Genomic DNA, 21,621 nt, shown 5'->3' with positions numbered 1-21,621 from the left:
GCCATTGGCTAGCTATACTGTTAGTGATTAGTATTCTGCCCTTTCACTAGGCACTCATCCACACACTAGTTAGTTCCCTTGAGTGGTAGTGCCACTGTGGCAATATGTGCTTTTTTGGGACCTTAAAAATATTTCCACTTTTAGATAGTTATTTATATATTGGCAAGGACCCAGCAGTTGCCCTAGAATAAAGTTTCACTAAAACCTTAACAAAACAAGCATTGACAAAGCCAAAAGGCTGGTAGCCAGTACCAGACCTATTGGCTTTGCCAATGTTTGGTATGTCTAGCTTAACAGTGGAGCTGTAGCCTGACCCTATTCTTGTGTGATAAACAGAAAACGAACTTTAATAAATACTACTGAGAAAGGGGCTTAAGCTCCACCCATATGTTTTTTCCATTTCAAAGTTGTTTTCATTAGGCCGTAGTTGTGTGCTTCTATTGAAAAAGAGAGCTTTGTCGCATTTTTGGGCCTATGTGAAAGCTTATGCTCAATAAGGCAGAACTGTGTTGGTTATGGTGGCAAGCTAGTAATCAAGACTATAAACCTGTTTTGTTTATTATGGACAGTTTTGATTAAGGCCTAATTTATTGTAAAAGGCATTTTTTTAAAGTAAATAGGCATTCACTCAGCCCCCCAGTTCTGTTAGGGAATACAGAGCGTTTGATCAAGCTTCTTGAATCAATCATCAGAAACCCAACAGGGAGTGTTTTGTAGGACATACATCATTTTGGAGAGCACTGTCATCATCCACATGGCTGCTATACGCAGCGAGAGTGGAGTTGAGTGCTAATATTGTGCATCAGTTCTAATTTGTCTAATACCAGGCCTTGCTTCAACCAGTAGTAAATCTATCTCTGCCTTATGCTCACTGTAATAAAGCCCATTAAGTAACATTTACTTTAACAAAGCCCCTCGCGCCGATGCCTTTTAACTCCATTCAGCGGAAAGAATGCAGTTAACTTTTTAGAAATGGACTCTTCTCCCTTCCCTCACCTAAACTTATCTTATCTCTACCTTCTTGTTTGAGAGATACAGAACATCTTTTCATTGCACAAAATACAAAACTGCTGACTTGTCAATGCTTATATAATTACGTTGGTGAATCTGCCTCCACCACTGCAACAGGAAGGGGGTGCTATTTGTCTAGTTCTCTCTATTCAAAGAAATGGTCGGTTACATATGAACATGGAGGATGCTTTTCAAATATTGAATACTTTTTTCATAGAGGAATATCACCCCTAAAATAGGATGGCTCCTTCTAGGATATATTGTTGTTGTCTGGTAATCCCAGGTGAGATTTATTTATTTTTTGTATTTACATGTAGTCTGGAGAAAAGACCGAAGAGCATCAGAGCATGTTACATAAGTTGCGGTACTTAAGCAGTGTTATTTTACAATATATTGAGGTTTTAAGGTTGAAAGTAACAGTCAAGACAAAAAGATAGTTAATGGAATAGTTAAGACGCATCCCTAGATATAGTCTGACAATTCTCCTAGGTGTAAGATTTATATCTCCAAAGAATTGCTACCAGTCATATCCAGCTCCATCTGCCGCCCCTGGTGTCAGAAACATAGTCTTATTGAGTAAGGGTGCATCAGTTCAAGGCCATCTCCGTCCATATGTTATTTGCGGTAAAATGTACCTTCTTGGTTGCTTTGAGATAGCTTGCAGTTAAAAAAAAGGCTTTTCTGAATTGGAGGTTCTATTTGCCCAACATGGCCACCACTGAGAGTGTATTTAGAGTACAGGGAGCCAGTATAGGAAATAGATCTGGAGGACACACTTCCAACATTTGTTCCTTTTGAAGATAAGGGCAACCCTCCTTGATACTCCAGGAGTAAGTTCTGGTGAAAACACTGGATTTCCCTCCTCTGGTGCAACCATCGGTCACTGGATTCTGATCAAACCCAGGTGTTGTCTTTCAGTTTCCCATTGAGGCAAAGGAATGGAGGCCTGCTAGTGTCGGGGAGAGCCAGATCCTGGATCCCCTCAAGTAGCAGTAAGTGACCATGAAGAAAGTGAGATGTTCAACGCCTGGATACCTGCAGGGCTGCAAGCCTGAGCCCGGTGTTATAAATAGAATGCATAGTGGATATTACTGGGTGGGAGGGTCAGTGTGTGTATGTGTGTGATATCAAAATGTACTGTAAACAGTATTTTAACATTTACATTTTTATTTTTTGCTCTAAAGGCTTACCTCTGGTCCAGAAAACACTCTTTTCCACTATATTACTCTGGAAACCATGCAAGGAATCTTTATTTCCCCCACTCACATAGAAGTGGCACAACTCAGCGGTACCATTCACCCTCAGCTAATTAAGAACTTCCATCGTTGCTGCCTTTCAATTCGCTCCGTTTTCCAGGAGGTCTTGTCCAAAGAGGTAAAAAGAGCAATGGAGTAATTTTTATTTGTGGAGAATGCCAGCTTACTGTCCTGTTCTGCTGTTCAGAGTTTGAATACAAACAGTAGTGCACTGAATGGAGGCCTGTTGTCTCATGCAGGCATTCATTCCAGCATTTCCTACCTTTCACAGGCCATCTCACTTCAAATGCTGCCTCAGTGCAATTTATAAGGTTGATGGATTGCAATATTTTGCATAAATATACCTCTGTGTTGTGGGAGGGCCTAGAACACTGCTTGAACTGCAAAGAAACAATCAAACCATTGTGATGCTGCCAACCTTTATTGTGCATCAGGCCGAGATCTAGCTCTGATTTGTTAATGAAAATACCTTTAAAGTTCACCTCATTTGCACGGTCAGTGGTGCTTGCTAGTTCAGGCAGATAAGACTAAAAGTAGCTTAACAGATTATATCAGTAAATTCAATTCAATTAATACTTTATTTCGCATGTTGAAAACAAATGCATAAAAAGTTAAGATTAAAATATACAGACATGTCAATAAGTTATCATAAAGTACATGCTGTGCATATTATGAACAAATTAAACATTTTGTCAGATGTTTGCTAGCCTGCGAGTTTTAAATGCTGCATAGAGAAACAAAGCCACCAGTAAATTCAGATTGGAGCATCTGGGAAAAGGGTATCCAAATTCATCTTTACTTTCTAGATACATTGCTAGCTATAATAGACCTATTCAATGCCATTTTCTTTACTGATTGAGAGTTGCGGCGTACATCGGGTGGTCGGCGAGGAAAGCGTTATAAAAAACACAATAAATGAGCTACCTCAGCCACTCATTTATTATTCACTGCTCCTTCATGGGCCGCTCCAAAATTCCCTGGGAGGGCTATTTTGATATATATTTTATTTTTGGTAATGTCCGTAGAAGGGGAACCGACATCACCATTTTTGTTTTATTTTGGTGGGGGCTGTAATGAGTTCTGCAGCCTCCCAGCAACACTAGGCTAAAGTCATGTTATTTTGAAAATACACTTTATTTTAATTACATCTTTTCCATCAATGTCATGGTTTCTTTCAAAAGCTCTTAATTTACCAGGGTAATGAAGGGACTTATATGCATCCCCAATTGAAATATTCATACTAGCTGGATCATGTAATCTAAAATTACATTCCTTTAGTCTTGGTTACATAATTAGAAATAATAGCATTACACAAGGAGTAAATATGGAATTGCACAGAAAGGCACAAGTAAAAAAACAAAAAGGGATAGCGGGAAAACAAAAGAAAAAGTGGAAGGGGATAATAGATAAAATTATTTCATCCTCACCCAGAAGTTAATGAACAGGGATTGAAATTGAGATGTACAGAGCTACTTTCATGCAACGACTCTTTGATAGTAGTATATGATACATTACGCTGCCTATTTTTGTAGATAACATCTCTGTCTTTTTACTCGTACAGACTTGAGAGTTAATTTTATATAGTACACATAGAATGATCAATACTGTTGAGGAGTCATTGACCCCTTATGTTCTAAAAAAGACTTTGTAGTTGTGCCAACATCCCTGAGCATTGTGATAGCCCTGTTCAACCTTCAAGATCCACTCATGCACCTGTATGCATTTGTATACCACCCCATGTCGTTCATATTTGCATGCTTTGCTTCATAAGGAAAAATCCAAACTCTGTATTAATCATGCCTGCACGTAAAAGTGAGAGCAGAGTGGTGTTGTCCCAGGGACATGCCGGGCTGGGCAGGGTCACAGTCGTCTGCGGTACAGCGTACAGGGTGTTACATTTTCAAAAAACTCAACAAGTGTTAATCAGGAGCGAGGAAATAGGCAGTACCTGAAGACTGGAGGCAACTGCAGTAACCTGTGGAGGTGACTCAGGAAGCAGCTAGGCTTCTCGTGCCATGCCCGTACAGCTACCCTGCCTACTGGGTGCTCCCTTGGTCCTGACTCCGTTTACAGCTGAGAGTGGTACGAGCTGAAGTGAGGACCACCCAGGTCCTGCATCCCTAGGGAGGGGGATAGGCTGCAGCAAGATTCCAGGTGAGCCCGGTGGGCAGGGTGTTGAGTCAGGGTCATAGTGTGGTTCTTGACAAAGTGTATGGTGGGGTGAGAGGCAGTTAAGTCCACATTTGTGGTTGGAGGGCTGCAGACGGCTGGTGACTTTAGTGTGACTTGCGGCTCACATTTTCCCTCACATTTTTAGATATATCAGAAAGTATTAAATCCTTGGTTTAACAATGATCATAGCGATATTGGGTTTGGAAAGGTATTTATTTCCTGTATGTCACCCTGCGGCAGGACCAGCTGTTAAACGTTTTCTACGTATGTCATCCCATAAAAAGGTTACAAGTGTGATAAGGTTACTTATTGATTATCTCCTAGTAGGTTCCCCGAATACAGTGTTACACTCCCATATGGAATACAGATTCCTTATATGGCTAATGTTTAGGTAAATAAGTGGTCAGTAAAAATATTGAGACTGGCACTAGAGTTTTATTCTTACATCTACAAAAAATATATATATTTTGCACTTGATTACTGCTGCTGGATCTTATAGGTTTTAGATACTCTATTTTGACTATTCTTCTGCACTATAAAAAGGGTTTTTTATATTTTAAAATTGATGGAGTGTATTTTTTTCATATATAGCATGTTTTTAATAATGTGTTGTTAACTGCTAATGTTTGTTTTGTCTCAGTGGCATATTATCCAACAATAAAATTGGACTTGAGGCATTAAATAAATGTCAATGGTCAGGACTGAATATAAATAAACAGCTGTGATAATTTGGCAGCTGCTGATCTTGCACAAAAGACGTGAAGACTTGGAGATGACAACCAACAATGAGGATACAGATCTTTCATATCCATGAGGCTTTGAGTTTTAAGTGAACAGTTAAGCCATTGTCTTTTAAATAGTGCTTACTTTCTTTACTTATAAAGATTTATTGTAGACTTTGAAGAGAAGAGATTGGCAGGAAAATAAGCCAGAACAAGTAGAACACATATTTTAAACAACAAAACTTCACTTTTAACTGCTAGTCCAGAAAGTGTAGTTCCGAAGCAGAAGCTACACGAGGGCAGGCTCACACGTGACCAGGTCACCCGATAGCCTTCTGCAGCAATGCAAGCAGTACATCAATTCAGAAGCACTTGTAAGGTTGGAATGCACTGAATCACTATGAGCCACAGTAGCTGTCTCACCTTTGCCAAAGGAATGGGGTCAGAGATACTGTGGTTGAAGAGTCGGTGTGCAGAGACCTCGCCCATGTGCCAGGTTGTCCACAGTACAAAATCGCACCAGGACTGAGGCGACTACACAACCCACAGAGTAAGCGACAGCTATGGCTGACACCAGGTATAAATCTGAGCAGAAACAGTCAATCCATCCCTACCTCTAATTCCAGCCCCTGCCAGCTAGAGGCATAAAAATTACAGTTACATCTGGCACTCCCTGCGCTTCAGCAGCATCTGAGTAACTCAGATACTGCACCTGTGCTGAGCATCATATCTACAGCCGCTGATGGGACATGGTGTTGCCTCTGGCACCTTGCCCAGCGCAGCATACGACAGCTCCCAGTCCCTTGGAATGCAAGTGTGCAATGTGTTATGTTGATGAACGGATGCTGACTTTTTTGCCTTTCAATGGCTGTCCCTTCATAATGCAGACTAATGCATCTTTATGCATTAGTCGGCATTATGAAGGGGCAACCATTGAAAGGGGAAAATCTTTTGCTTGCCACTTCTCAATATAGACTAATGCACAAAGGTGCAAATCTTCATCTCTAACGATGAATCACTGAAGATATGGTCTGTGAACCATTCTAAAAAGTAAATTACTTTTCCAAGTAAGCAGTGGCTGAAGAGTGAAGATTCACTTCCCCACTCTGTGTCCTCTCTTGTGGGCTCTTACAAAATGGTTGAAACCAGCTGGACCAGTTTTGATCTTAATTACATACACGAGATCTCGCAGGCAGGTAACAGTGTCAAACCAGACCCGAAGAAGAAACCTTCCCAATGTAGAATATAAAGGGACCACAGAGTTTGAGGGCTGAACAAAATAGGCTCCTGCATGTGATCTCCATGAGAGTGGGACTAGGATTTGTAAAGCCAAGGTGAGGTGTGGAGGTCAAGGCTTCAGTGGTGCTTTGCCATGCATACACGCAGTCTGCTTAGCCTGTTCAGTGCTGGGAAAAATTATCTGTGTGGTGGTGCAAAGACCTGTTTATCCCAGGAAATGGGAAGAGTGTCTGTACATGCTGGTATCTATATTTTGTAAGTACTTTGCTCATAGTATGAGGAGAGTAACTGTGTAAACCTCAGGTCTCTGTAAAGATCTGATAGATCTCTCTATGTTTGTAGACCAAGAAGATTCCAAATGTCAAATCTCATTCAGAAACCAGGAAGATCAGTTCCAGCCTTGGCCTCATAAAAGAACATGGTGTTTTATTTGAGTGCTACCCTGAAAATTGGACGGATCAAAAGAAGTCTCCACCTACTGTGACTTATTGGGTTGTAGGGTAAGAGAAAGCACATACTGTATTGTAAATTAACTTTCAGTAATTTCATAGATCTGTTAGTATAAATTATTTAGCTTAAAATTGCCTATTTCTACAGATGAAAGATTGAGGGATTGACACAGGTAACTAGCATAGTGGCTTTTTTGATGTGTTTTTTTGGAGTAAAAGGGTGTTTAACTATTGAGCCAAGAGATGACACTCAGGTTCTGCCAAATTGTGAACTGCTTAAGTTTCCTGGAAATTGGTAAATTGTTTGCAGTTTGTGTAAATGTTCTCTGTAGTTGGTGCATGCAGCTACGACAACAAACAATGTGCTGTTGCAGGTGATATGGAAGGAAAAAGTGAGCTCAGATCACTATCCGCCGCAATCTACTACTTTCTCGTCATCAGTCACATAGGCAGCCTAATAAGCACATTGGCAGACTAATAAGCATAACCTGCTAGGAAACCCATGATTTTCATACCTTAAGTTTTTTGGTAGCAACTGGGGGCTCATTTTTTTTCTACTACTTTCATGAACAGTGTCCTTTGCTTCCATGCGTTTTCCTCTTAATGATTACATTTCACTAGCTTATTAGTATTAAAACTTTTTATTACTTCTCTGATACACATACATTCGCCTACAACCAGCCGGCGGTGAGGAGCGTTGCAAAGCTGATTTCCAGTAAAAATATATAACCTGTAGTAGAACACCCTCCCAAGATCCTTTGCTCAGCCGGTATTCCTTCTTTGCAAGCCTCCTTTTCAGTTCTTATTTTAGGCATTGATATTAGTGACCTTTCAGTACTCTTGCATGAAATTGGCACTATACATCCCCTGCTTGATACCCTAGATCTATGGCACTGTCACTCATGTAGACATACACGATTAATAAGCTAGTTTCATATGAAATCCTCTGAGGTATCTAAATTGCCTTAATTGTTGATAGTCCTCAAAGAGTATGATTATGGAAAGTGTCCAATCTGAGTCGTATCAAATGTGCATTTCTTCTAACTGGGAGATTATCTTTTTCATAGCCAGTGTTTTCCACTCCAGGAAAGCTAATTGTCAACTCTAGGTGTCTGAACTGAGCCCCACAATATGACTTGTGAAGTTATCGTCTAGGCTAGTGTGAATCCTTTTCCCTATAATGACCTGTAAGATTTCTGCCCCGGGTGTAGGATGCCCAACAGTATAGTTATTGGGTTTCACTTTATGGTGATTCAAAGGCTGCGCCTAGTTCTGATAGTACTACCTCCCAGTAATACATTAGTTTGATACAGTGCTTCAACAAATGCATCAATTTACCCGGTGCCCCACCAGCACGATCCATCCCTCTTTTTGTCACACTTTGCTAGTTTCTATGAAGTCCTGTACAAGTAATGGTTACATTTATATTGTGTCTTGTAAATCTGGCAGGACCTGTTGAAGTCCCTGGCGCTTTCAAGTCTTGTCCCATTCTTTGTCAGTGAATGTTTTCCACAGTTCGTCTTCCCATCTCTTCTGAGCCTGGGTCTTGAAGGCAGATCATTAGCTTTTTGTTTATAACTGAGATTGCATGTTTGCTGCTATAGAAACCTTTAATCCATTTCTCAAAGTTAGTACTTTCACTAGCTTATTAAAGTGCACGTCTAATAAATATTCTTCTTAGCTGCTTCTTCTTTCGGGCTGTTTGAAAAATATTTTACTCTCAAGTATTCAATCTTGATTGTGTGGATCTCTCTCATGCTGTCACTTAAGTTACTCAACAAACCCTCTTGAAATCTCAGCAATTCCAATGAAATATTTTAGAATCTCTGTGCTAGATGGGCTTTTAAATTTGTGGTATGTCTACTTCTACATTATCCTGCCTACCAAGCACTTACCTGACCGTGCGGTCAAAAAAGAGCCACTTAAGCCAGACCTTTAAGCACAGCAATAAAATACTCTAAATTCTGTCTCAAACTGGGTGTCCAATGGGACTGTTTTTCAAAACTTAAAGCATGGCTGAGACTGTGACTTCCCCAATATATTACTTCAGCCTATGTTTAATGCCCTGGAAAAGCCAGTAAAGCTTCCTTTTAAAACCTTTGTGCTCAATAACCACTCCTTTTCCTCTTACCTCTGAAGCTTAGACACTTCCTATAGATGGACTCGCTGAAGCATCCTTGTTAGGGTGATCAATGCAATGAGCTGCATCAGGAACTAAAATCCTTATAATGTTACACATAGATACCCTGCTTGCTCTGGGACAGTGCTATGCTTAGAGGTGGTAAGTGGATTTTAAAGAAGGTAGAATATATCAAATTGTTTCTGCATTATATTGCCACCCATGAGCCTGTTTTTCTAACACAAAATATGATTGCAGTGCCATAGATGTATGTCTCCTTGTTGAAAGGAACAGTAGCCCAGTTTTCCCGAAAGAGTAACTTTTTTTAAGCAACCTCTGTTTCTCTGGACTAAGGCCTTCACACCATTAGGTTACCTACACGATTTCCAAAGGGGAAGCTGTCCAATGGAAACACCTTACCCTTTGCAAATAAATTGCCATCTCCTTGGAGTAGGCAGTAACTGCTCAATGGTATGAGGCCATAATTACAGCCACAGATCACTGACACGCACCTTACTGAATCACAGTTAGGAGGGAATGCTCCTTTAATGTCCCGTTCTAATTTGGTATGGGTCTGGTAAACCCATTTTTCGAAACTTAAATGTTTTTCTAACTCGCAAAATGGATATAATACATATCAAAAAGTCAGTTTGCAGTTGCAAACCCTGCAATTCTTTTTAATCATAGGGTTTACATCTGCATAATTGCTTGTTATATAAGGTCCTAAATGACCGCGATCACATGTGGCAGTTGGGTTCCATAGTCACATTGCTGCCAAGGAAACGATGTTAGCTGAAAATTACTTTTAATGTCAAAGCATGTTTGATAACCTAAAATTCAGTTTAAATGTAATTCTAGTAGCATGATTGTCTCTGTACCCTTTGCCACTACATGCTGCATGGATTGTGTGTGTTGGACAGATGCAAAATGGGTTTGTAAGCCTAGCTGAACAGGCATGCACGAGACTTGTTCCTGCTAAGATCCTCTAGATACCTGCTTGGAGATGATTCATTAATGTTCCTACTCATCTAATTGCTGCTTTGCTAGTGTCTGTTGTTCCGTTAGGAGCCAAAGCCATGCTGTTAAGCAATAGTCCTGTCCTTAACAGAATAAGAAAAAATATCACCACATTTTCAGTGGTGTTTTGTTTTACACTGAAAATGGCGACCCAGTGGGACCTTCTGCTTCCCAAGGAACTTTTGACTATGCCTCAGAAGAAGAAGAAAGTGAGCTAGAAGATTCATGTGAAAGTGGGTAAAATTGCCCTTGTCTTGACAGTGAGAAGACTGTTCCAGTTCTGGTCATGATTTGTTTATGGAGGACTCTTGCTGCCTCTGGAAGAAGCTTGGAACCACCCAGGAAAAGTTAACTGGTAGCATCGTTTGCGATAGCGGTTGTTTGCTCAATGCCAGCTCCTTTTCTAGACTCTCATTTGGAGGCACATTCTAACCTCAAGTCCTGGATAGAAACTACTCATCACAAAGAACTTTATAGTGGGAACAGGTAATCATATTCTGGGGAGAGGCCACTTGAAAAGGTAATTTCAAGGGAAAAGACTGGAATGGGAGTTCCACCATATCTGTATAGCATGGTGGATTGATGCATGCACACTACTTGGACACTAGGTCACAGTGCACATATCTATGTTTTGAAGCATTCCTGACTTGCTGGGAGTTTGTAATGATCATTCCTTGTGGAAGCCCAAGAAACTTAAGTTAAATGACTATTGGTCGACTGATACATGCAACATCCTCAAGCGTAGAGGAAATCAATAACACAACTGTACTACTACTTTCTAAGTACAGCACAATTTGGTCTGTGATTTTATTACAAGATAAATCCATTTGCATATCAAACAGTACCAAGCCAGTAGGAGGGGGTCATCTTCATCTTCATCAGATGCCTTCATCCCCAGCCCCACTCAGATGGTTTTTCACAGTCGCAAATGAAGTTCTCCTTCGGAATTTTGCACTTTTATGAGATATCCCAGAACCACTCTATTGGCACTTCAGCAGACTCCTCCTCATGATCATGGAGCTGCCGATGCAACTAGCCAGAAAGGTCATATACCCATAGGGCAAAGCACCTGCTCACACAGGAAGTGGCCTACAAACCTGAATGGGGCCAATGTGCATTTCTGTGGCAGCATGCTAATGTTAAGCTGGGCTGGGCTCTGTAAGGGACAGTGGCACTGTTGATTTAGAAATTGAGGTGGTAATGCTGAAGAGGCATTGCTTTTTAGATACATTTCTAGAATTTCAATGGACACCTGCGCGGTCCCTGGGTCTATTGTGGCAACCCTTTGGAACTTTACATCATGACTCAACAAACAGTAGGAATTGCAGAAAATAAGGGGACATTTGAGAGCAGTAAAGTGCAAAGAGCACCTGTCGAGGGCTCTGTATGCAACAACACTTGGCTATAGGGCCAACCCTTCTTAATTGAATGCTGATTGACATAAAATTGTCTGTTAAAAATAGATATTGAGGATATTATGCTAGATCATGTTCTACAGTTAGTCCTCTTTACCGAGATATGGTGGAAGTATAATTGAAAACCCCTTTAATCGATTTGGTTACAGAAGACTTTACTTTTTTGCAAATTGGAAGATTGAGAAAGGCATAGTTCTTTGCATCAATAGTGAAAAAATGCTGGGGAGTAAAAATTAAGGGATGTAGAGAGTTTAGGAAAAAGACTTTGCCAATCACTGTGGTACAGACACTGTATTGTCTTTTGTTGTGTAGACCTCCGGGGACTGATGAATTGACCAATCTGAGCTTATCTGTGGTCTTAAACTATCTGATTGTGCTCCAAGATCTTAGCATATGGTTATGAAAGTCAGAACTATCCATGATGTGCAGAAGCATTTTGGTGACTTAGGGGGCCATCGTGGTGGTGCTTGGGACCGCCCGCCTGTATGGCGGCGCTCCCGCAAGTAGAATCACGATGCAACCGCCACCGGGGCTGTCGCAGCTTGCATCTTTACCATTGCGGCGGGTGCTGCTGGCTGCATGTAGTGCGTTTCCCTGCACTACGTGGCAGGCACCACGTGGTGCCTGCCACGTAGTGCAGGGAAATGTAGGGGGTTACTATGGGAACTCCCCCAGTGCACCGCCACCTCCCCCCAACACAAGGGGGGCCCACAAAGGGCCCCCCAATGCATTCTCCATCAGACTTTCAATGGCGGTGTACCCACCACAGAAAGGCTGGCAGCGGCCTGCATCATAATATGGCGGACGGTGCCTGCTAGGCACCACCGCCATTTTACACATGCTGACCACTCAGCCAGGCAATAAGAATGATTGCCTATGGCGGAACGGTGTCGGGGGTCTTTACGACCTGAACGATTCCCCCCGCCATCGTAATATGGCGGGGTGAAAATTGCTGTCCGATGGCGGAGGGCCCGCCACCGCATGGCTGGCGGTGGCGGCCCTTCCGCCATCGTAATCAGGCCCAAAGTACTTACCCAATTTCAACTCTTTATCCTTGGGAATTACTTCCTAGAAAGCTGCTTAACCACCAGACCACATAATGGAATTAGATTCACCTTTATCGTCTATGATCTTGGAATTTAATAAAGGCCCATTCTGTTTGCAAGGCTGTTTGACTGCCTGCTAGGGTGTTTAGCTCTTGATTGTGTCAGGTAATTTCTGACAAAAAAAGTTGCACAGTGTTTTCTTTCCACCATTCTGCTCTATGTCTAAAAGCCCAACTGTGGAAACCCACAGGGTTCAGTGTTGATAGTATTTAACAAATACATTCGACTTCTTATTTCCTTGCTGATATTTTTGGGAATAACATTTTTCAAGCACTAAGAATATATATTATTGATTATTGAACTACGCCCTAATAATCCATAAAGGCCTATATAGAGGCATTCAACAACCGGATGTGTTAAAACCAGATGAAATTTAATCCTGTAAAAAGTGAAATCCTGTCTGCTTGAACAAGACTGCTGGCATGACCAAAAATCTGTGGTCAAAGGTGTCTGATAACTGCTGAGAACCTGTCTAGTGGTGAAGAGTCTGAATGCCTGAATTGATGACTACTTGTCAAAGGTGAATTATTTTATAACAAAGTATGTTCAGACCCATTCAGCTTAATTTGAAAGCTAATATTACTATTTCCATTCCACTCCTTTCATCATCTTGTCAAGTGGTCACAGCAATGGTGCTAGAAGGACTTCACTATTAATTAATTAATTAATTAATTAATTGTGGGTTTCTAAAGTGCTAGAATCGACTCCCGAAGGAGTATCTCTACGCTGTAGACCACTGGGGAACCCGTCCTGGCTTTCTCTGTGAGATGGTCCCTACTGGGTATCTCCAAGGTGAAACCAGGCATCCCCGGCGTATGTGGGGGGCCGTTGTGGAGATGAGGCAAGCTAATGCTCAGAGTTGCCGAGTGTGATCCCTGGTTAGAGTAGGTACCGAGGCGAGAATTATCGAGTCCGCTGACCCTGGTCCTCGACCCTGCCGCGTCTGGAATAGAACCCTGGTCTCGGGCCGTCCTCTGCTTCCGGGTCTGCCGCCTCTAACCAGTGAGCCACACCACTCCACATTACTTGCTGATAAGTCTTCTGAGATTACAGCATATGGCAGACCAGATAATAATACATTTGAATAGGAAGGAAACATGCTCCATGCCTTGGAATTGTTCCACTGCCTTCCCATGAAGAAGGGCACATGGCTTAGGTCCCTCTTTATTACCCACTTGGCTCCTCTAAAGAAAGTTTCCAGGTTTCATCTCTGACATATTTAGCTGGTACAGATAAGAGAGATCTTTGGGAGATCATGTAATAATTTACTTTGAGGTGGAGAGTTAATTTTTTCTATCTCTCTGTCTGGTTTTTGTGTTTTGAATGATAATGATCATTCAATGCCAAACTATCTGCGAAGGTAAGCACTGTGCTCTGAAAGCTACATAACAGCTGATGTCATTGGTCCTCAACCTTTTGATTTTTGTGGATCACCACTGCATCATTACTGGAAGCCATGGAGCCCCGCCTAAGCAATCCCTTCAATGTGAGCCTCAACACAATACACAAGGGGGGTGTGGCCTTGGGGGCGATGAGCTAGGACGTGCCCTCCGAGAGCTCCGGCGCCCTGCTGCCTGTTTTAGCGATATTTAGCGGATTTGGGGGGCTGCACAGGGACCCCGAGGGCTGGGGGGACCCCCGGAGAGTGTGGACACTGGCGACGTGACAGCACAGCGGAGCGCCTCGCCGGGAGAGCTGGAAAGGCTCGGTGACGTCCCCGCGGGTGATCCGGACCCGCCATTTTGGCTCTCTGACCGGTGGCAGGCCCCTGCATTCCGGACCCGGCCACAAGCTGTCTGCGGGTCCTGGCCGGGGCCCGGACGGACGGAGGAGTGCACCAGGGTGTAACCCTGCTGACGGAGGCATCGGTGTCGCCCGGTAGGGACAGGAGCCGGGCAGCCCCGAGACCCGGCGGAGCCTACGGAGGCCTCGGCCTGCAACAACCGGAGGTGAGCTGAGGAGCGTGCCTGCAGCCGAGCCCACTCGGGGCGGTCGTGGAGCCCCTGGAGTGCGGAGCGGCCTGATCGGGCGGCCTGCAACTGCCAGAGAGGCGCGAGTAAAGTAAACCTACCCTGTGTGCCGGCGTCCCGGTGAAGAGCTGTGCCCGCCATTTTGGTGCCCCGGAGTGTGTGCAAGGGGCCCGGGGGGCGTTGTAGTGGAGGGCGACGTAGCGCCGGTGAGCTGCTTTTGCGGGGGGCCCTGGACTGGTGTAGCAGACGGCGCTCCCGGACGGGGAGAGACACGCGACCCCGGGGCTGAGACGGGCGCCGGACCCGGAGGCGGGCACCCCCTGGAGGCAGCGGAGAGTCCTGGTGCTGGCCTGCCGGGGGGCCGCGGTGTGGCCGTGCACCGAGACCGGCGCCGGCCGCTTCCGGTGGCGGGCAGATAAGCCTGTGAGCACGGAGGCCCTGGTAGCTGGACTATCCGGGGGTCGCAGCAGCACTACAGCGACGAGACAGGCCCGGGGTGCCGCTGCAGCCGCCATCTTCGATCCATGAGCATCGTGTAAGCCGCGACTGGCGGTGGCATCGTCGCGTGGCTGTGGAGCCCTGGGACATTGGAGAGAGTACGGAGGCGAGGCGTATCCACTGGGGGTTGCGGGGGGTGCAGCTGCATGCGAGGGGTGCCCCCTCACTCCTGGTGCCCTTGGAGGGCCTCGGCCTGGCCTGTTACCCTGTGCCCCTCCCCCCCTACGAACTGGGGCCTACTTTGGACGCTGTGCCCGACGAGGGAGAGTTGAACCCTGCGGGCCTCTACGGCGGGAACGCTGAGCACCCCTGAGCCCTTGCCATCTACTGCCCTCCCGCCCGCGAGCCCCGGGGGCGGGAGGCTGCAGCGGCCCGTCTTGGCTGGGGGCCTAGGGAAGCGGCCTGTAGGGAGACAGGAGGTGAGACGCAGCGAACCCTCCTCGTGAGAGGTGCAACTTGGCCCAGGACCCCTGGAACTTGTGCAGGCCTCCGGCTGAAGTGCTCTGCCCTGCTTGCAGTGGTGGCGCACCGTGCCGCACAGCCGGGCCTCGCTTGACTGTAGCCTGCCCTCCCCGTCTGGTGGCGTGCATTTAGCGGGGGGTGCGGGGCCCTTCAGCCGCCTGGAACTGTTGCTGGGTGCGATCTGGTGGTGGGGCGAGGTGCTGCCCGCTGCTGGGAGTTGCCCTGCACCTTGACACATGCAGGCCTTGCTCTTGGTGCGGTGGGGTGCTCTTGGACTACTTGGGTGGAGGTGCCGGTCGGAGAGTCTGTTGGCACCATTGGATTTGAGCCCTAGAGGGTGAGGGGGTCCCTACCTCGGCCTACTAAGCGGGCTGCTTCTTCCTACTGCGGTGCTGGGGGCGTTGCATCACTTGGGGCGTTGCTCTCTTGAACTGTGTGTCGACTGGCATCTGGTCCCCTGACGGCCTGCCTCTTTGCCCCAGGTGCGGCGCCTTGACCTCCGCCCTGAGCTGTTGGACCCTTTCTTCTACCTGCGCTGACTGGGGGCGCCCTCTCATTTGGGCCTGTGGCGGACGGGGGCCCTGGTCGCTGGATTGCTGCCGCCTGGGGACACGAACACTTAGCTCTTTGCTGCAGGCCCGACGATGACGAGATCCAAAGGGGGCAAGCAGGAACCGGCGGCGACGGCCAAAGACACGTCAGTGATGGCTATGTGGGGCAAGACTGGAGCGGCGGCGCCAACTGAAGGCCCCTCGTCGATGACTGTGGACTCGCCGCCGGTGACTCAAGCTTTTATGGCCTCCTTCATGTCTGATCTCAAGACGGAGATAGGCTCCTTGCGCACGGAAGTCCAAACCTGCGTTAAGGAGATGCGCAAGGAGGTCACTGAACTGGGCGATAGAGTGGACGGCTTGGAGAAGTTAGTTGATGCGTGTACAGAGGACCAGGAACAGCTGTGGCAGAGGGTGACGGCCCTGGAAGAGCAAAACATTGAACTGCAGGTCAAGCAGGAGGATCTTGAGAACAGGAGCTGCCGGAACAACCTCCGAATCCGTGGCGTACCGTTCGATGAGGAAGGGACGGACATTCTGACCTACGTAGCACAACTCCTGCATGAGGTGTGGGGGGACGAGGATGCCTCCCCTCCGACTCTGGACCGTGCCCATCGGGTGTATGGACCGGCGGGTAGAGCGGGCCCCCTCCCAGACATCCTGACACGGGTGCACTACTTTACAGAGAAAGAAGCCATCCTGAAAGCGTCCCGGTACAAACCCAACCTCACCTACGGAGGCCACAAAATACAGATTTTCCAAGACCTGGCTCCTAACACCCTGCGACGGCGAAGAACTTTTCGGCCGGTGACGGAGAAGTTGAGGGCTCTCAACATAGCCTACCAGTGGGGCCACCCCTTTGCCCTCATCTTTCGCTGGGAGGACAAGCGCAGGGTCCTTCGATCCTACCGGGAGGCGGCGCAGCTTCTTAAAATGCCGGACTCGCCGGCCCACAGCCCCTCAAGATCCCGACAAAAGGAGAGAGCCCCTGCCCGCCCGGACCGGACCCAGGTTCGGCGACACCGTCGATCTCCTCCAGTAGATGAGAAAACCGCGTCGCAGGCCAAACAGGACATCATAGCACATATCCGCTCCCTTGAGGGTGACCGAGATGGCCGGACCTCTCTTCCGCCCACCCCATAATCTGGGCCATGTTGAAGCATACTCTCTGGTGGCCCCCTCTGGCGCTCTGGGGCGCTCCTCTGCTCTTCATCTTGCAATCCTGTCTTGGCATGCTGCCTACACAGACGCCCTAGGAGATGCCTGGAATCCTACACTTTGCTGAGGTCGCCAGCCGGAGCACCAGTCCCCTTGAGTCACAGGCAACATACGCCCCCGCGGCGCCTCGTCCTGGCCTGCGCCTGGAGACTTCACTGCTCCTGACCCCAACATGCGGGCCCCCCGGCAGCTGCTTGCGGGATGGACCTGGTCCCAGTGGGGCTATTTTCGAATTGCAATGCCTGGTCCGCCGCCAGGGGCTGGGCGATGACCATGGATATGCCCAACTGCTCCACTTAGCTATGCGAAGCCCCTGATCCTGGTTCGAGCAGCGGGGCTACCGGGGCCGAGGTCTTTTATTCTGCCTGTGGGTGCCCCCTCTACTTACCCATAGGGAGTGACATTCCTGAGTGCGTCCAAACCCTTGGGTAGAGGATGCCCGGTGACTGGGGTAGTCCGATATGGCCCTGTTGGCCTTTGATGTTCTTGGTATATCCGAGGCGTGTTTGGCCTCCGGCTGTTTCCTCTCTCTTTCTCTTTCAATCCCTCTTCTCTTCTTTGCTTTCCCTCCCCTGGCCTTCCCCTCTGTCCCTTTCCTCTGGTCTGGCGGGTGGTGGGGTAGGGTTGGGGTGGTGGCGGCCGCTGTCTGGGTGGTGGGAGCGGGTCCTTTGGCACCTTCCTATGGTCTCCTTTTCCTGCGCTGGTGGGAGCGGGGCATATGGGCGGCCCCTGCCCGACGTTTGCTATGGCTGCGACTATACCTAGTACCCTGAAGGTTTTATCACTTAACGTCAAGGGCCTGAACTCCCCTAATAAGCTTAAGCAGGTTTGGCGCTATCTCCTCCAACAACATCCTGCTCCAGGGGGGTACGCACCGCATGGCCCACCCCAAGTACCCTCTTCAGTTCTGGGCGACAGCGGACACCAAAACTGCGGGGGTGGCCATACTATGCAGGGCTGGCTTCAGGCGGGGGGATTCCCGACCCTATAAGAGTGGGGATGGGCGCTTCCTCAGGGTTACGGTATTTGCAGGATGGCGCAGGTTCACCTTATGCAATGTGTATGCTCCTAACCAGTTACAAGACCGCTATCTCCAGACACTCTTGAGGGAGCAGGTACCCTGTGGAGATCCGCACATGATACTGGGTGGGGACTTCAACCTAGTGTGGGAATCGGACCTGGATCGATGCGGTGCTACCTCCAACGCTTCCGGGGTGATGTCCTCTGCCCTGCGCAAACAGATTGCAGACTTAGGACTACTGGATGTGTGGGGCTATCACAACCCGGACCTTAGAGACTACTCATTTTATTCGCACACCCACAGGTCTTACTCCCGTATCGATTTCCTCTTTGTGTCACTGGAGTTGCTCCGAGACACGCTGGGTGCCTCCATCTCAGACATTTCTCGGTCGGACCACGCTCACGTGGAAATGCGTCTTCAGTACCCGGCGGCGCGTCCCATGCGTGTCGCACGCTGGTCCGGTCCACCGAGCGTCCTTCGGGACGCTGACGATGTGGATAGCATCCGGGAAGCCATAGACGCCTACTTTGCTTCTAACGACACCCCGGACATGCCTTTCCCGGTGGTTTGGGATGCTTTCAAGGCCACGATTCGGGCCTCCCTGGTGATTGCACGCAGGCGTGCTGCCTACAAACTGGAGGCTGAGTAGGCAGCGGATATTAAGAAAGCTGAGATGCAGGACCGGGAGCGGTCGTCTCGAGACACTAGGAGGAGATTGGCCACACTCAGAAGGCAACTCCGACTGCTGCGCACCAACAAGGCAGAAGGTGCCCTGTTGGCCTTGAAGCAAAAGTACTTTGAGGGAGGCGACAAGGTGGGCCGACTGCTGGCGGGAAGGCTGAGAGCACGCGCTGCCAAGGCCCACATAACTAGTGTCCAACTGCAGGATGGATCGAAAGTAGTCTCGGAGGAATCCAAGCAGACCGCATTTATGGACTATTATACATCCCTGTACAGGAGTGATCCTGTGTCGGTGGATGCGATAGCAGCCGTCCTGGATGATTATGAGGGGCCGACGATATCGGCTAGGGACGCGACGGAGCTAGAAAACCTCATTACGGAGGATGAGGTCACGATGGCAATTAAGAACCTACCTCTGGGGAAAACGCCGGGCCCGGATGGCTTGCCGTTATGTAAATGTGTAAATGTGTAATGTAATGTGTGTAAATGTGTTGGACTTGTAAAGCGCACAGCTGCCCGTGAGCGTCCCGGCGCTGAAGACCGCTGGGGAACCCGTCCTGGCTTTCCCTGTGAGATGGTCCCTTCTGGGTATCTCCAAGGTGAAACCAGGCATCCCCGTCGTCTGTGGGGGGCCGTTGTAGAGATGAGGCAAGCTTAATGCCCAGAGTTGCCGAGTGTGATCCCTGGTTAGAGTAGGCACCGAGGCGAGAATTGTTGAGTCCGCTGACCCTGGTCCACGACCGTGCCGCGTCGGGAATTGAACCCTGGTCCCGGGCCGTTCTCTGCTTCCGGGTCTGCCGCCTCTAACCAGTGAGCCACACCTCTCCACTCTAACCAGTGAGCCACACCTCTCCACTCTAACCAGTGAGCCACACCTCTCCACTCTAACCAGTGAGCCACACCTCTCCACTCTAACCAGTGAGCCACACCTCTCCACCTCTCCTTATCTTTCTATCGCACATTTCAGGCCCAGCTTCGGCCTCACCTCCTCAGACTGTTCAACTCTTTCTCGGAAGAGGTGGGTCCATCCCCTGACATGGGCATGGCAGAGATAGCGTTAATACCGAAACCCGGGAAAGACCCTGCAATGTGTGTGTCCTACCGCCCTATCGCCTTGCTTAATACGGATCTCAAAATATACACTAAGCTCCTCGCCCAACGCCTAGATCCGTATATGCAGTGGCTTGTGGACCCCGATCAGGTTGGATTTATCCACGATCGCCAGGGGGCAGACAACGTACGCAAACTTGTGCACCTTGTAGGGAAAGTGCGACATTGGAAAATCCCGGCCTGCCTTCTCTCCCTGGACGCAGAGATGGCGTTCGATCGGGTGGACTGGGCCTTCCTCAGGGCGGTACTTCGTAAACTCTGGCTGGGCCCGAAGATGATTGCTAGGACTATGGCTCCACACATAGGGCCCCACGCTCGAATTCGAGTCAACGGAGACCTAACACCGCCCCTAGCGATTCACAGGGGCACTAGACAGGGGTGCCCCCTCTCACCCCTCCTATTCGCTCTTGCAGTGGAACCCCTCGCGGAGCTTATACGGCGCGACTCGGACATCCACGGGATAGCACACGGGGGACGGGACAACAAGGTGGCGATGTTCGCGGACGACCTGATCCTTACTCTCACGCCCCCTTGGGACTCCCTGCCGGCAGTCCATAGGGCGCTCTGCCTCTTCGAAAGGGCTTCCCGCCTCAAGATTAACCACGACAAGTCATGGGCCCTGAATCTTACCATCCCGGCGGAAGATCTCCCCATCCTGAGAGAGATTGTGCCCTACCAGTGGGCTGAGCGCCATATCAAATACCTAGGTCTCACCTTGACCCCCTCCCTTGAAGACTGGAGCTCTGTTAATTGGCGGATCTGCCGAAAGGAGGTCTTAGACGATCTGCGGCGGTGGAAACCCCTAATGCTGTCCTGGTTAGTGCGCCTCCACGCAGTCAAAATGTCGATCCTTCCTAAAATCCTATACGTGTTTCAATGCCTCCCCACGCCAATCCCACTGCACTGCATACGGAGCTTACAACGTGAGCTCACATCCTTTATCTGGGGTGGCAAGCGCCCCCGTTTCTCCCAGAAAATCCTCATGGCCCCAGGCGATAGGGGGGGACTAGCCTGTCCTAACTTGGTCCACTACTACTGGGCTGCGCACCTCCGATTTGTGATAGAGTGGGGGGTACGAGAGAGTGAAAAAGGGTGGCTGCACATGGACAGGGCGGTGACGGGACGCACTATTTGGGACCTGCCATGGCTCCGCCGAGCGGCCCGATCCAGAAGTGCGTACCTTGCAGTGTCCACGAAAACGGTACTGGACATCTGGGATGCCGTCGCTGTCTCCAGGGGTCTTACTACGTTCCCGTCCCTGCATACCCCCATAGCGGCAAACCCTCACTTCCCGCCGGCCCATCGAACCCGGGCTTTTGAGAACTGCGTGCAGGGGGATTGTAGGGTGCTTTGCGACCTGTTCGATGGGGGCTCCTTTCAAGTCGTTTGACCAATGTTGTGAGGAGTTTCTCCTGCAGCCTGCTGCGCCGCTACAATACGTCCAACTACGACACTGGGCCTCTGGAGATAATGTGTACCGGGCTGCTATGCGCGCCTTCACCCCCTTCGAACGCTTGGCACGCACCTTAGGGGGCTTGAAACGACTGGTCTCCCAGATTTACCACATTCTACAGCACCCGCCACTCATACACACCCACCCGTAT

At 48.3% G+C, this 21,621-nt stretch overlaps 1 protein-coding gene across 2 annotated transcripts in view; it reads left to right on the top strand.

Annotated features, from left to right (window-relative positions):
* Positions 1-21,621, top strand: part of INTU (inturned planar cell polarity protein) — a 317,576-nt gene that overhangs the window by 290,733 nt on the left and 5,222 nt on the right. For both annotated transcript variants that reach the window (XM_078676800.1, XM_078676799.1), the window contains exons 14-15: positions 2,196-2,385; positions 6,743-6,900. In XM_078676800.1, coding sequence (XP_078532926.1) covers positions 2,196-2,385; positions 6,743-6,900 — 348 coding nt within the window. The remainder of the gene's footprint in view (positions 1-2,195; positions 2,386-6,742; positions 6,901-21,621) is intronic.

The sequence above is a fragment of the Lissotriton helveticus genome, chromosome 2_1 (genome assembly GCF_964261635.1).
Source record: "Lissotriton helveticus chromosome 2_1, aLisHel1.1, whole genome shotgun sequence".
Lineage (NCBI taxonomy): Eukaryota > Metazoa > Chordata > Amphibia > Caudata > Salamandridae > Lissotriton > Lissotriton helveticus.
Note: the sequence above shows the minus strand (reverse complement) of the source record. Positions and strands in the feature narration are given on the sequence as shown.